Here is a 13,379-nt window from a genome sequence, read left to right as displayed (position 1 = left end):
TCCTGGTTGAACTGGAGATAAGTTACAGCTAACTTTGTAAAAATGTTAATTTCCTGTTTTGTGTTTAGTTGGGACACTTTTGAGTGGATCGTTTAGAATACATTACATTGGAGCAAAGGTCATTGTAGTTATGTTTTTCGCTTCTATATTAAATTAATGCAGAATAGTATTTTTTAAATCATAAATGGATTGATAGATTTTGAAAAGTTTTTTGTTTTTGCTTTCGCTTTAAGGCGCCTGTTATGCACAAACAGTCTGGACAGGTCTGTTCACCTTTTTTTTTGTTCATGTAATATTTGTAATATTGATGGTTGCCTTCTACAGTGGCAAACACGTACAAATTAAACGGATTTTAAATTCCACTTTTGAGAATTTCCAATCAAGAATTCCCAGGACTAGGAATTGCGATTCGCCATAGAATCAGTGTTTTTCTGCACCTCTACTTTTGGCTGCTGGCGTTGCTCGTCGTATCGTCTGGTACTTGTTCGCCTCATCAGACCAGAGGAAGCTGGGAAGGAATTCAGAGGGAGCAGATTCAGACACCATGAGCATGAAACACGAAATCTGAAGAGAATTTTTTCAAGAAATTATTGACAAATGTGTTTACTGTTTTTTTTTTCTGTCATTGCTAGAGAAAAGCAATAATCAGGACTGTAATGAGCGCGCCCCATAATCCCTGAGCTTGGTGACAGAAACCATGCCTGTTTAATTAAGACTCTGATTTCCCGTGAGGCACAGAGGTCTTTTTTTTTTCTCTCTCTCTCTTTCCTTCTTTCTCGCCTTCTTCCCAGCCTGCCTTAATTTCATTTCAGAATAATTTTTTTTTTGTTCCATCTTGATCCAAACAGTGTTCGGAAAACAAGCCCTGCTCTCTTGGTTGCTTTGATGTGCTAGTGGCTCGTGCTCCCTTTTATGTCCGCCGAACTGCAGGCGAGGAGGTTCTCCACAAGTAAAACTTTTTAGGAACAGGGGGTTTTCTCGTAATCCCGCAAAACAGAAGACCACAGTGATTCAGAAGTAATGTGTGGGCTTAGGAATGAATGTTTCAGTTATTCTGCATGTATTCCGGTGGTGCATAAATGCAGGGAGGTGAAACAGAAACTCTTAGGGAACTCGCAACAAGAAGGCACTTTTGAGTGAATATTAGATGCAGGTTTGGTTTAAAAGTGAAAGTCGTTTCTTCAGAAGGACTGACGCAGCAGAGAGAAATGTTGCCATTAATTTCTGCTCCTTATCCGAGGAACTGGATCTTCAGGGTTTTTTTTTTGGTCAAATCAATTAGATGGGGAAAGACTTTGGTGGAAGTGATAGAGGTAGATAAGAAAAAGAAGGAATTAAGTTTGTAATGATATCCCACAACATTAATAATGTTCAATGAAAATCTTTATCATGCATTTCCTCTTCTCAGTAGCAGGATGCATCCTCAGGCTCCGTTTGCACGAAGCTGCTCTTCAGTGAAACCGTAGCATTTTTGTTGTGATCCAGCCGCTCGTTTACAGGAGCGACTGGAGTCTCTCTCAACGGCACTTTTTGAAACCAGAAGTCGGAGTGAAACTTTTCTGTGAATCACTCCGCAGGTGTGAAAACGCACATCAGTAGGGTAACAACAAAAACAATGGCAGATTGTGCTGTTTTGTGCTACTCAACCTGTTCAGTTTAGCACAATTTCTGGTAAGGAATAGATGTGTTACATTAACACTTTGTTCATGGGAAACGGAGACGGGTTACTGTGAGATGTAATCTAAGAGTCTAAAGTGCTTGTGTGCTCTATGAAATGCTAAAATCACAGTGCCATCTGGTGGTCTGGCATGACAACTACAGTTGACACAAGATGTCTTGGCGTTGCTGTCTAAACGTGGAATATCCGAAAATACAAGGAGTTTCCCTGTATTTTGTGTAAACGTATCCTGTTGACCTATAGAGGTGTCTCCCTCGCAATGACATATTTCTACTTTTTAATGGAGATAAAATGGAAGCGGGGGTATGTGAAAACAGAAATCACGAGGAACGCTATAGCAAAAAAAAATCAGCTGTGGTTTGGTTTTTTCAGATGAAATGAGAATGAACAGAACACTGTTCAGCACTCTCTCTTTGGCCCTCTCTGCATCACCATCTTTCAATTTCTTTTGCTGTTTGCCTCAAACCCCCCCGGGCGCCCCTCTACATCCACTCTGGATCTGGAAAAGGCAGAGGCCTCTGGCTTCTGGCAGCCTGGTGCAGCGGAGGTGTGAACCCTGTAATCGCCAGTCATTACTCAGTGGCACTTCCCACACTCCAACTTAAGTGTGCCTCGTCTGCCATGTTAACATCAATACATCATTATCACATTAATTTTGACAGATCAGTGTAATTCAGTTTAACAAGGGAGAGCACTGTTGGAAAAGCCTGGACTACCTTTTAATCCACTGTACTATGCAACTAGTCAGATTATGTCTTTTCTTGAACACCAGAATGAATATAAGCCTAAAATATGAGATTAGTTAACGTTTTTTTTGTTTTATTGGCTCATCTTCTTACCCTTCAAAGCAAAGGCACCTTCCATGCGAGACATAAAAAGAAGTCGTTTATTTTTCCAGCAGAACCTATTATGGTGTGTATGACCTTTCTAGTCATGGAATCCTGAAAGCATTTGCAATGTCACGCAGATAGCTATTGGCAGGAAACCTTGGGTGGGACCATCATTTCAATTCGTCAAGCCATTAAAATCTCTGCAGGTCGAAGGAAGTTTCCTGATTCAACAGTCACAGATGCTCCAATGGGGGTGTCGCGTAGCGTAACGGCAGCCATCCTGGTTTCTTCCTTCCTTCCCTCGCTGTCCATTTAGTTCTAGTCAATAAACGCCACTAGTGCCAAGTAAACGAGCATTTGTGACCTCAGGTGAAAACATCCAACAGCATCCAAATACGCTTCTAAATGAAGCTTAGAGAGATGTTTTTTAGGCTCTGACGTTCTTCCAGTACTCTGATAGGTACAGATCTGTGTGCTTATATTCAATTCAGGTTACACGTATGGCACCAAATCTCGTCTCAAACCATTTACCAAAACAAGTCAATTTAATTGAGTCATACAGACACGTTCCAAGTTAATTACATACGTTCTAATTGTTTAGTTTAAAAGTGTTCTGTTTATGTAAGGATATCCAGCACATTGCATCACATCACTGACTTGCTGCATTCAGTAATCCTGGAGGAGCACGTAGAGACACACAATCGCTTGCATTGTGTCGTCGACTTTAGGGCAATCCTACACTGAGCAGGTAGCGACACCAGCTCTGAAATGTGAGCAAATCTTGTCTATATTCTGCTAGTGTCAAAAAATTTTACAACTGCAGTTCTTCTATTAAACAAGAAATTAAATTAAAATCACACGAGAATATGCTGTTAATAAGCCATTAAAAATCATGGCAGCAATGGATGTGAGCAGCTAAATGAGAAATAGCCATAATTCAGTCATGGGGCTAGCACTCATCATCTATGAGCCAATCAGAGGAGACATCAGAGTCTTATTTAGGAGTTGGAACGGCAAGAACCTTATACTTGGGTGTGGCGACGTATGCACAGTTTTGGGGAAATTGTAGTCGGTGATTTCACAGAAGGGCGATGGATTCAACACGTTCAAATGAAACAAATCTTTTATGAATGGTGGACCCAGCTACACATTGTCTGAAAAAAAACAACAAAAAATACAAAACAGAAACAAACCGTCGGCCTCCACCAGATCACGACTTGTGCGAATGCCAGCAAAACCAAAGTGTTTCCATTGCAGTTTTGCGAAATACAATGATTTTGATACGGCAGAAAAACCATCTCACCCTATCGCAAAAACTTATCAAAAGCATGATTTTTTTTTGGAACTAAAGTATTTCCATTAAGCAAATTTATTTTTGTAAATCAAATTTTTATGGTTAATGAAAACACAGTAAGGAAACTACGCTTCAACATGAAGTAACATTGAGCAGAGCTAGGACGTGGCTCAGCACGAAAAGGCTGAGCTTTCACGAGAAAACCCTCCACAGAGGTGGATAATGTCAGAGGTGGATAATTTCTTCAGTGACATTATCCTCTGTGGAGGATAATGTCACATGCTGAAGAAAACTTTTAATTTATGGCAACAGTTGTTAATTTAGTGGCTTCGTCTAGCAGAAAGACATGGTGAAACACAGAAAGTAAAATTCCTGTTTAAAAGCAAAAGGACCTTAAATTCATTAAGTTTCCACTTAGTGAGATGTAATTAGAAGGATTTTGGTGCAATGGGAAATGTTTTAATGGCAGTCGCTCCTGTGCATGAGCTAAATTAGGAATTTAGAGTATAATGAGGGTTTTGGGTTTAAGGGCTGAAATTAGTAGGCAAAGTTTGCAAAAATAGTCTCCAAATTGCGGGTGAAGAAATCTGAACATGTTCAGAAGAAAAATATGTTTTTATAGACTCGAGTTGCTAATAGCAGTAGCCTGATCACAGCAATTAGCACAACCTACTGGTTTGCCTGTTTTCAACTGAATACCTTAAATTAGGAGATTTAGTCGGATTTAACGTGATTTCTAAAGTTGAATAGCTCAGAGCTTTTAAGCAGATTATTTTAACATATATATTTGTAAATTTTTCCAGCTGATGTCACAGTAAAGCTATGAAATGACAGATCTGGACGCAGCTGCTTACTTACAGCCCAAAGGCAGCCTCTTACGTCATTAAATGAATTCCTTTTTCTGTTGTTTTTCAATAGAGTGGATAGTCATAGATTAATAGTGAGGCTGCATCTGTGGTTTGCTTTTAGCGTGCACTGATGTCAACCCGCCACAACATGCAGGCGGTGTGTGAATGCGTGTGTGTGTGTGCCAGATCCCATTAGTCCATTAGTCTCCCGTGCGTCTTCTTCTCAGTCTTGATGAAAACCGAAGTGCCGTTCACGTCTGCAGAGCCGGCACTGCAGACTTGTCGCCTGGCTAGTAAAGGAAAGCCCCGCTGGTGAGATGTGAAGAGAGGGAAAGCAAGATGGATTGCTCTGCTGTGCACGGTGTGTTAAAAGGCAGTTAGACTGTACAGTTCCCCTCGCATGGTCACTCACATCCTGAGCTACAAACATTTTAACCAGAGAATAGGATTTACTATGTGAAGCATAATTTTGTCTGGATTCATGAGACAAAATTTCAACTGCTGTACATCTTTTCCGCAATTATAAAAAGACTCAGAGGCGGGTAGAGAACCCAAAAACTGTACTCGAGAGAAGCACAACTTCAACATATTTTTATCAAGTAAAAGTAAGAAGTACCCGTCCAAGAAATTACTCAAGTAATCAATATCAGTATCTTACAATAACTGTTTACAAAAGCCCATCTAGGGACAAGAGCTAGCTGCAAATTAGCTCATGCTATAAACACGATGACACTGGTATGGGACTGCAGCTCTATTCAGTTTGTCTATGGATTTTTTTCCCCCATCAAAAAACTTAATATCAATAAGCGTAAAAGGGTATTTGGTAAAAAGGCCAGATCAAAACATCAACAATTTCATTTTTGAAAATTACATGATCAAATGGACCAAAATATAAAGTCATGTGGAAATTTTGCTCTTAACAACCAGTGAAAATAATAAATATTACAAAATAACAAAATCAGGCCGAATAAATATTTTCTAAATCAGTTTCTTTCTAAACTTAAGAAACGCTAACCAATGACTCGGGTGTGTGTCTGTGTCTGGTGATTGTTTGGATTAAAACAAGTTTGTCCTTCATTCAATGAAGAGTGGGTAGAGTATCCAGAAATGTTACTCAAGTAAGAGTGCTGCAATATATTGAAAATATTCAAGTTAATGTAAAAAGCACAGCACAGCAAAAAATAAATAAATAAAAATAATACCCCTAAAAGTACAGTTTTTCCAAAAAGTTTCAGTAATGTAAGCCAACTGTGCATTAGCACTTGTACCGGCACAAAGTGTGCGCTGTTGGAAAGCCAGAGAATGAGCTGCTTTTTGACTTGATGCATGATACATGAGCGGCCATCTATAATGAATGGCGCCGGGCCACTCATCTTAATAGCTGGGACTCCTGCTTTCTAAATGCATCACCCAAATAACATGCAGAAAAATCTGGTTTCCCTTCGCTTGTATTAGCAGGGAAAGCGTTCTCCCATGAGGTGTCAGACGCATAATAAAGTATGTCATCCCCTTTTTCCAGGGCTCACTGTGCCACTGTCGGCTGTTGTTGGCTTGTCTGACGCTCGCAGGGCGTGCTTTCTGAAGCCTGAGAGAGCGGATGCAGAGAGTGTCATGACTCATTTAGGGTTTGTTTTCATTTCCCTGCAACCGACAGCGTGTGATGTAACGTTTGCACGAGTCCGGCTGAAATCAGCGAGGCTATTCCTCGAGGAGTCCCCTCTTCGTCCTTCCCCCCGCCTCCCTGGGTTTGGGCGAGCCGCCTCTGAGGCATCAGGGTACCCACTGACCACTTAGCCGCCCGGACCCGTCAATAACTCTTTATAAAGATCAATTAGGGGCGATCAGTAGAGAGAGCGCCGCTGGGGCCGCGGTGCCATATTGAACCGTTTCTGTGTGATGATGTTCCACGTAGCGCTTTTTCCAAAGGAAGGGCATCACACCCTCAAGACATTTGACTTCATTAAAGGAGCGTTCTCCTCAAACCGGAGTCATAAACCCTGCAATGAACTACTTCTCTCTTTGTCTGTGCGTTGAAAAATAGCATAGTGTCCAACTATCAGTCTGCCTGGAAGCACAGTGATGGAGGAATGGAAGCAATGCAAAGCAGCACGTAACTGTGAGGTGGGCTCAGGCCACTTTATCATGATGTCCTTAAAGGCGCAGTATTGTGTGCTTTCCAGGCACATGGTGCCATTTTATAGCACAATAAAATAACTGTTACCTTCAGTTGTTAAACAAATGCCATATTTATCAAATATCACTTTAAAGAAATTTGACTTCATAATTTAACGCCTTGAAATTGGGACTTTGTCTCTTTAAAAACTCCTGCTCTTTCTGAAACTTCCACCTTCAGAAAGTCAAGACATCGCTCCTCTATTAACCCTCTAGCAGCATTTTTACCAGCATTTAACTGAGAAGTAGCTTCTATGATGAGATTAGCAGACGCGCAGTTCCACCAGGTGTTTGCTAATTGCTGCTGGCTAGTCTGAAGGAGCTGAGTGAGGGAGTCTTGGAAAAGGAGCTGGTCCTCGAAGGCAGTGTTATGTCCACCCAGGTGTTCCCCAAACTGCGGCCCGCCTCCACATTTGGTCCGGCACCCTGAACAATACCAGAGAGCATTTAGATTTTTTTTCATATACCGTATTTTCCGGACTTTGTGGATTTTTCTTCAACCACCAGGGGGCTCTTTAGCAGGAAGTGAATCATTTGAAGTCAAAATTGGAAATAAAAGAAGAAAGCACCCATTAAAACTGAATTAGGTTTCAATAGGGAATTGAAATTTGAGAATGTTGTTGATCAGTTAAATAGCATTGAGGGGAAAAAGAAGATTTTTTGGTTTTTTAAATACTGGGATCATTATGAGAATTTGAGGTATAGATATTAGGATCCAGTAGATGGCAGTAGTGCAACAATAATGGGTGCAAGCTGCCGTTGAAATCTAAAGAAGAAGAAGGCAGCGCCTATTTTCATTTAGCCCATGCTAGTAGCAGACACGAAGGATCAGCACTTTTACTGTTACAGTTACCGTTCAGAAACTACCATAATCAGTTCAGTTAAATCTAAACTTGGCAACTTTTTCTTTTTCAACCGTAATAAATGTGATATTCAATTGACCTGTTATTTTGGGTGTCCGCCCCCCTCTGCTGCTGCTGCATCATTGTGGAAAACCTGGAGCAACAAAGATAACTGCGGCTTATTTTTTGTAGAACAAAAATGTTATGTTTACTGGTTATTTTTTTTAACTTTGGGGTTGCGGCTTATAGTCCGGAAAATACAGTATTTATTTCATAAATAGTGTTATTTCCTGGATTTTTTCTGTGAAGAACCCAGAGAGGGTTATTTGATTGTGCTTTCTGGAAAACAATAAATTTTTACATTTAGGCACTCCTACAATCGTCACACTTTTTCTGTTACAAACTGACTCCGGCCCCCACCAGAGAAGGGAAAATTTATGTGGCCCTCACAGGAAAAAGTTTGGGGACCCCTGGTTTAAAGTATCAAATCAAAGGCTTTTTATCAAAAAACATGAGATTTTTCAAAATTAGCACATTTCTATTAAGCAAATTTATTTTTGTTATTCCAATTGGTGCAATTTATGGAGATGCAACTAGCGCTACAACAGCTTGATTTTAATGGGACAAAATTGAACAGAGCTGATAACTATAGCTATTATAATCTTAACTTCATATTTCTGCACCTCTTTGGAAACCAGGCTTCATTTTGTAGCTACTAGCTTAACTATGGAGAAACCAAGCTCACCAGCACAGATGACAGGTAATGTTCTAGAACTTTGAACTTCGCAATGAAAATGAAAAGGTTTTTTTTGTTTGTTTTATTATTCCCATTTTATAAATTTTCTTCTTATTTTTTCCATTTTACTTTTAGTTTTACATTTGAAAGAGATTTCAAATAGAGAACATTTGTGTAAAATTAGTAAGACAGTAAAAATAAAAGATCGCACTGAAGGTTTTGAGAATGTTCACATAAAAAGAATCAACTCACATTTTTTATTTTAGGAAGTGAAATCATGTATAATTTCTATTCCACTTCACAAATATGAGCCACCTGCTGTTTTTCTACCTCGTAAAAAAATCCCAGCAAAATATTTTGTGATGTGTGAAAATGATATTTGTGCAAGGCGGTGTGGCATTTAGTTTTAGTGACTAAAAATAAAATGTGCACCGTTCACAACCACACCGACTAGAAGCTCGTGTTTTCAGTTCATTTTGTTTTTCCGTCCACTCTGCCACGGACGGGTTTTCACTCATGTTCCACTTGTGCTGGATGCAGTGATGAATGTGGTTGTCATGACACCAGCGCCGGCCAATGAGCTCGCTGGTTAGCAGCCCCGCATGTCATGTCTGACAGCTGACTGACAGGCCTGCTGCAGAGCGAGCCGACCGTTCACCGTCTAACCTTTCTTCCATGCTGATTATTAATCCAACTTACAGCGCACTTCCCGTGTCCCTCCATCGCAAATTAACCTTTCTCTTCTCTCTCCCTCCTCCCCTTCTCTGTCTTTTGTTTTGTTTTTTCTGTTCCCTTGCCTTTCGCAAAAACCCTGTCCTTTGTCGTTTCCCCCCTCACAGCAAGTTTGTTCACGTGAAAATTATTGACGATGAGGAGTATGAGAAAAACAAGAACTTCTTCCTGGAGCTGGCTGAGCCTCGCATGGTAGACATGAGTCTGCAGAAAGGTGGAGTACTCGACTTCTTTCTCTCTTTCTCTGTGTCTTACTCTCCCACTTTTACCATCACTGCTGTGGCCTCCATTTGCCTCATTTCAGCCCCTCTCTTCTGTTTCTCTGCCATCCTCCTGTATTTCTAATACAACGTTTCTTTCACAACTCTGTTCTTTCACAACCCCGCCACGGTAAAAACACTTTTTTTTCCCCCCGGCACCACAGTTTCTCCCTCAGACGCCATCAGCATCTGCACAAGAAAGCAAACAGATAGTCCAGACGTCACCTTCATAAACTCAGAGGCGCAGGCAGACGCTGTTGTATAGAAACATGCAGGAGTTATTTATAACTTCAAAGCCAGAGAGTCCATGATGAATGCTATAAACTGGTTCTGCTGAGGAAGGATTATTCATTCATTTTTTTAGTAGCGAGAAACGATTCACCAGACTCCAACTAGTAGTTTCATCAGGCTATGAAGTATTATTTTAATATACTCATATTGTATAGCATCCTGCTAAAGAGAGAAGTAAAATAAAAGTATTTGTCCTTGTATTTGTATAATGTTTCAGATTAAAAAGAAACTTTAGTATCAGATTTAGACGTTAGAAATTATAGTTTAACTGATTTTATTTATTACTATTATTATTCACTTAATTTTAACGTTTTTAGACAGACAAGCAAATATTTCTAACTGAATGACTTTTGAAGGCAGTTGGATGTATTAATTGGGCACGAATGCAAATGCACATCGCAGTTTTCACATTTCTATTATGGTGGATGATAATAAATTAATTGTACAGTTATAATTAGGAAAGAGTAAAAATTGTGACGAGTAAAAATTTTGATGTGTAAAATCTGTGTAATGTGGGGCATATATGGTCGAGACAACAGGGGATAGGATTTAATATCTTCCTACCTCTGACTGGATATGAAAGATTTGTTTTTGTGGTACTTTTAGTTTTTTTTTATTAATTTCTCTTTTTTCTCTGTCATTTTACTTGTTTGAAATTAAGAAAATTTTTATTTTATTTACAAAATATAACCCTGGCCATAAAAGAAAACAGAAATAGTTCTCTAGTTTTCTTGATACAGGTAGTAGTTAGGAAACATGCAGTTGATTGATGTGTTAATACAGAGGGTAGGACATACCCATCAGAACTTCATGGCCTAATCCAATTTCTGGTTTTATAAAGTGTGAAGCTGGGTTTAGAACGTTCCTATTTATTTCAAAGAAATAAATTAAATAATTGCTAGAGTTCTAAACACTGTGTGTCTATAACGGTGTGTCTATGTGGGAGATGACACAGACTGTATTACAGTCAGAGTAGTTAGCATTAGAAACTGTAAACACCAGCCTGTGTATTTCTCAGGTAACACAGATCCTTTCCCCAACTCTTCAGATTTTTTTTTCCAGAGGAACAAAAAGAAACTTTGCTGCGATACATTTAGCCTTCCTGTGGGAGCCTTAATGAATGGAAGACGTTCATTAAGGCCTTCCATTCATGCAGAGTTAGTCCAGTTTCCTTTCTGCAAACTTCATCCTTGTGTAATTTTTAAACACCTCACTGATATTGAAACCAGTTAACTCTCTCATTTGCTCCGTTACAACTTCAGACTGAAGCGTGTGGCTATTACTGAAACATGTCTCTAGGTATTAGTGATTCATTGACCAAAAAAACCAAACAAACAAAAGATATTTCTGCTAACCAGCTAATCATTGGTTAAACTGAAAATAGTTTCAAACGTGTCAGAATTTCCTTTCGTCATTGATCTCAACGTGCACTTCAAAAATAATAATCAAGCAGATACAAAAAGTATAAACCAGTCTGCTCCCATTTACGGTCCTGGAAATATCTGTGTTTTTGTTATTTATTTTCTTTTCCGCTCTGAATTGTACAGTTGCCCGCAGCGTTCTTGAGTTGAATTGTTGGAGACAGTAAAGGTGTAGAGGAGGAGTAAGCTAAGCGATTTGTTCAGACAGAGTGCAAGATAAAGATGGGTAACGACAGGTGAAGCTGTGCAGGATACATGCCAGTGGTCAGGTCCGGTCTCAGGGGTCAGACGCTTTGAGGGGAAAGAAACTGAACCTTTGTATGCTGTTTTTTTTCCATCTCTTTCTTTTCAGAATACCCTGCAAGACCTGTTTGTAGCTAATCGATGCATGAAACACAGGGTTTGAGTCACTATGAGTTACAGGAGCCTTTCATTCACTTCCATTTACTCACCAGTTGACAGAATCCTTTGTAGTGTGTTTATTTTTCACAAGCTCCAGGTTTTAGGTACATTGGAAATCACTTAGATCTGCAACCTTAGAAACTGATGCCTCTATTCTCTATGTAGTAATTAACATTGTAAAATCCTGACTCAACAAATGAGAATTTGTCAAGATGTACATCTTTAGGAACCTAACATATGATCTTATCCAGCTTTTCCCTGGTGGTGCTGCTGTAGGATTAAGCGTGTTCGCAACAGCAGCTGCAGTGAAGCAGTTTGTTTTGCCAGCTACTTGAGTTTGAATTTACTGCTACATTTTCTTTTTTTTGGAGTGTTTTTCCAACTGTACACCCATGGACACGTTCTTCAATGCTTAAATAGGGATTTTCACTCTTCACCTTTAATGAGATGAAGCATGTGGGGTACACAGGTGGGCGTCTGTAATATGCACCCAAAGTGAAACAGGGTCAGTGGTTTCTCTTCTCTACACCACTGATGCTCCTGTTGTGCACCCTTCCTGAGCAGTTTCTGGCCAGGAAACACTTTTTCACTCTTCCTAACCTCTGAACAAGAAAACAGTGAAGTTAGTTTGTGTAAATTTTGTTTAGCCAAATTCTTTATTTTGATTATCTTTCTCCTGAGTTGGCCTTTTAAGTCGCTAGCTGTGTTTTCATTACAAATGTGAGCAAAACTTTGTCAAAATGTGTCGCAAAAACAATGTCACAATTGGGGTGTTTCCATTAAGTAACAAATGCAATTAAAATAACACATGAATAAGTTTGTTCACATGGTAAGTCATTGAAAACATGCCACTGCCATGATCCTCCAACTACTTCCCGTCGTCTTCTTCTTCATGGTTTGCACCAGTGGCAAACGTTTGGTTATTCATCATGTGACTCAAGTGATGCAAAAAAAGAACATACTATAAAAATAAACCAATTTTGATTTTGATTTTGAAAATTATTGTTTCCATTATGATGAAAAGCACTTTGAACTGCCTTGTTGCAGAAATATGTTATACAAATAAACTTTGATTGATTAATTAAGCAAATAAATTTTTAAAATGTCAAATTGCGTAATTGTGGTCAATGGAAATGCAGCTAGTTTGATTTTTTTTTTTATTCTATTTTTTAGTCCAAACTCAGCACAATTTGACACATGCTTTCATTTTCATTGTTTCTGTTCATTTCTATATTTTTTGTTGTGAAATGAATGTACAGGACTACATAATTTTTTAAAAAGCCACCATGAAGATAAATTACATGCAGCATTAGATCCTGTTGCATGGATTCCACCGATCGGGACAAGGGAATCCATATTTTACAAAGTTTTGTAACACCCATCATAAATTGTTTTCCGTTTTTAATTTGCACAAATATTACTCATGCCCAATAAAATATCCTTGGGGGACATCCCTCTCATTCAGAGCCAGACCTTGATGTCCCAGCCGTAATTTACATGCAGGTTTATTTTACTAAATGATTAAAATGTTACTCATTTCAACTGTAGGAGCAGAGCAACACTGCTGTGCATCTAATGAAAGCCCAATGTTTGCAGAGAATTACACAAGATACGTCTACTTACTTTGTAAATGCAGAAGGTAATGAATGTTTGATTTAGGTAATGAATGTTTAAACTATATACGATGAGGAGGGTAATAAAAAAGCTCTTTTTGTGCAGCATCATATTTTATGAATGTGTCTTTGCTGATGAAATCACTTTGATGCCACATTAGAAGAAACAGAAGACGCTTTATTAGGCTCGCGCGCAATTACTCCTTTATTGCATTAATGAATGATATGATGGTTTTGTAGTTTTTCGATATAATGTAGCA

At 39.1% G+C, this 13,379-nt stretch overlaps 1 protein-coding gene across 4 annotated transcripts in view; it reads left to right on the top strand.

Moving 5' to 3' along the window:
• Positions 1–13,379, top strand: part of slc8a3 (solute carrier family 8 member 3) — a 124,790-nt gene that overhangs the window by 65,980 nt on the left and 45,431 nt on the right. For 2 of the 4 annotated variants that reach the window (XM_008398964.3, XM_008398963.3), the window contains exon 3: positions 9,240–9,346. The exons of the other annotated variants lie outside the window; for them this stretch is intronic. In XM_008398964.3, coding sequence (XP_008397186.2) covers positions 9,240–9,346 — 107 coding nt within the window. The remainder of the gene's footprint in view (positions 1–9,239; positions 9,347–13,379) is intronic. 4 annotated transcript variants of the gene reach the window in all.

Source organism: Poecilia reticulata, chromosome 22 (genome assembly GCF_904066995.2).
Source record: "Poecilia reticulata chromosome 22, P_reticulata-male-v2, whole genome shotgun sequence".
NCBI lineage: Eukaryota > Metazoa > Chordata > Actinopteri > Cyprinodontiformes > Poeciliidae > Poecilia > Poecilia reticulata.
Note: the sequence above shows the minus strand (reverse complement) of the source record. Positions and strands in the feature narration are given on the sequence as shown.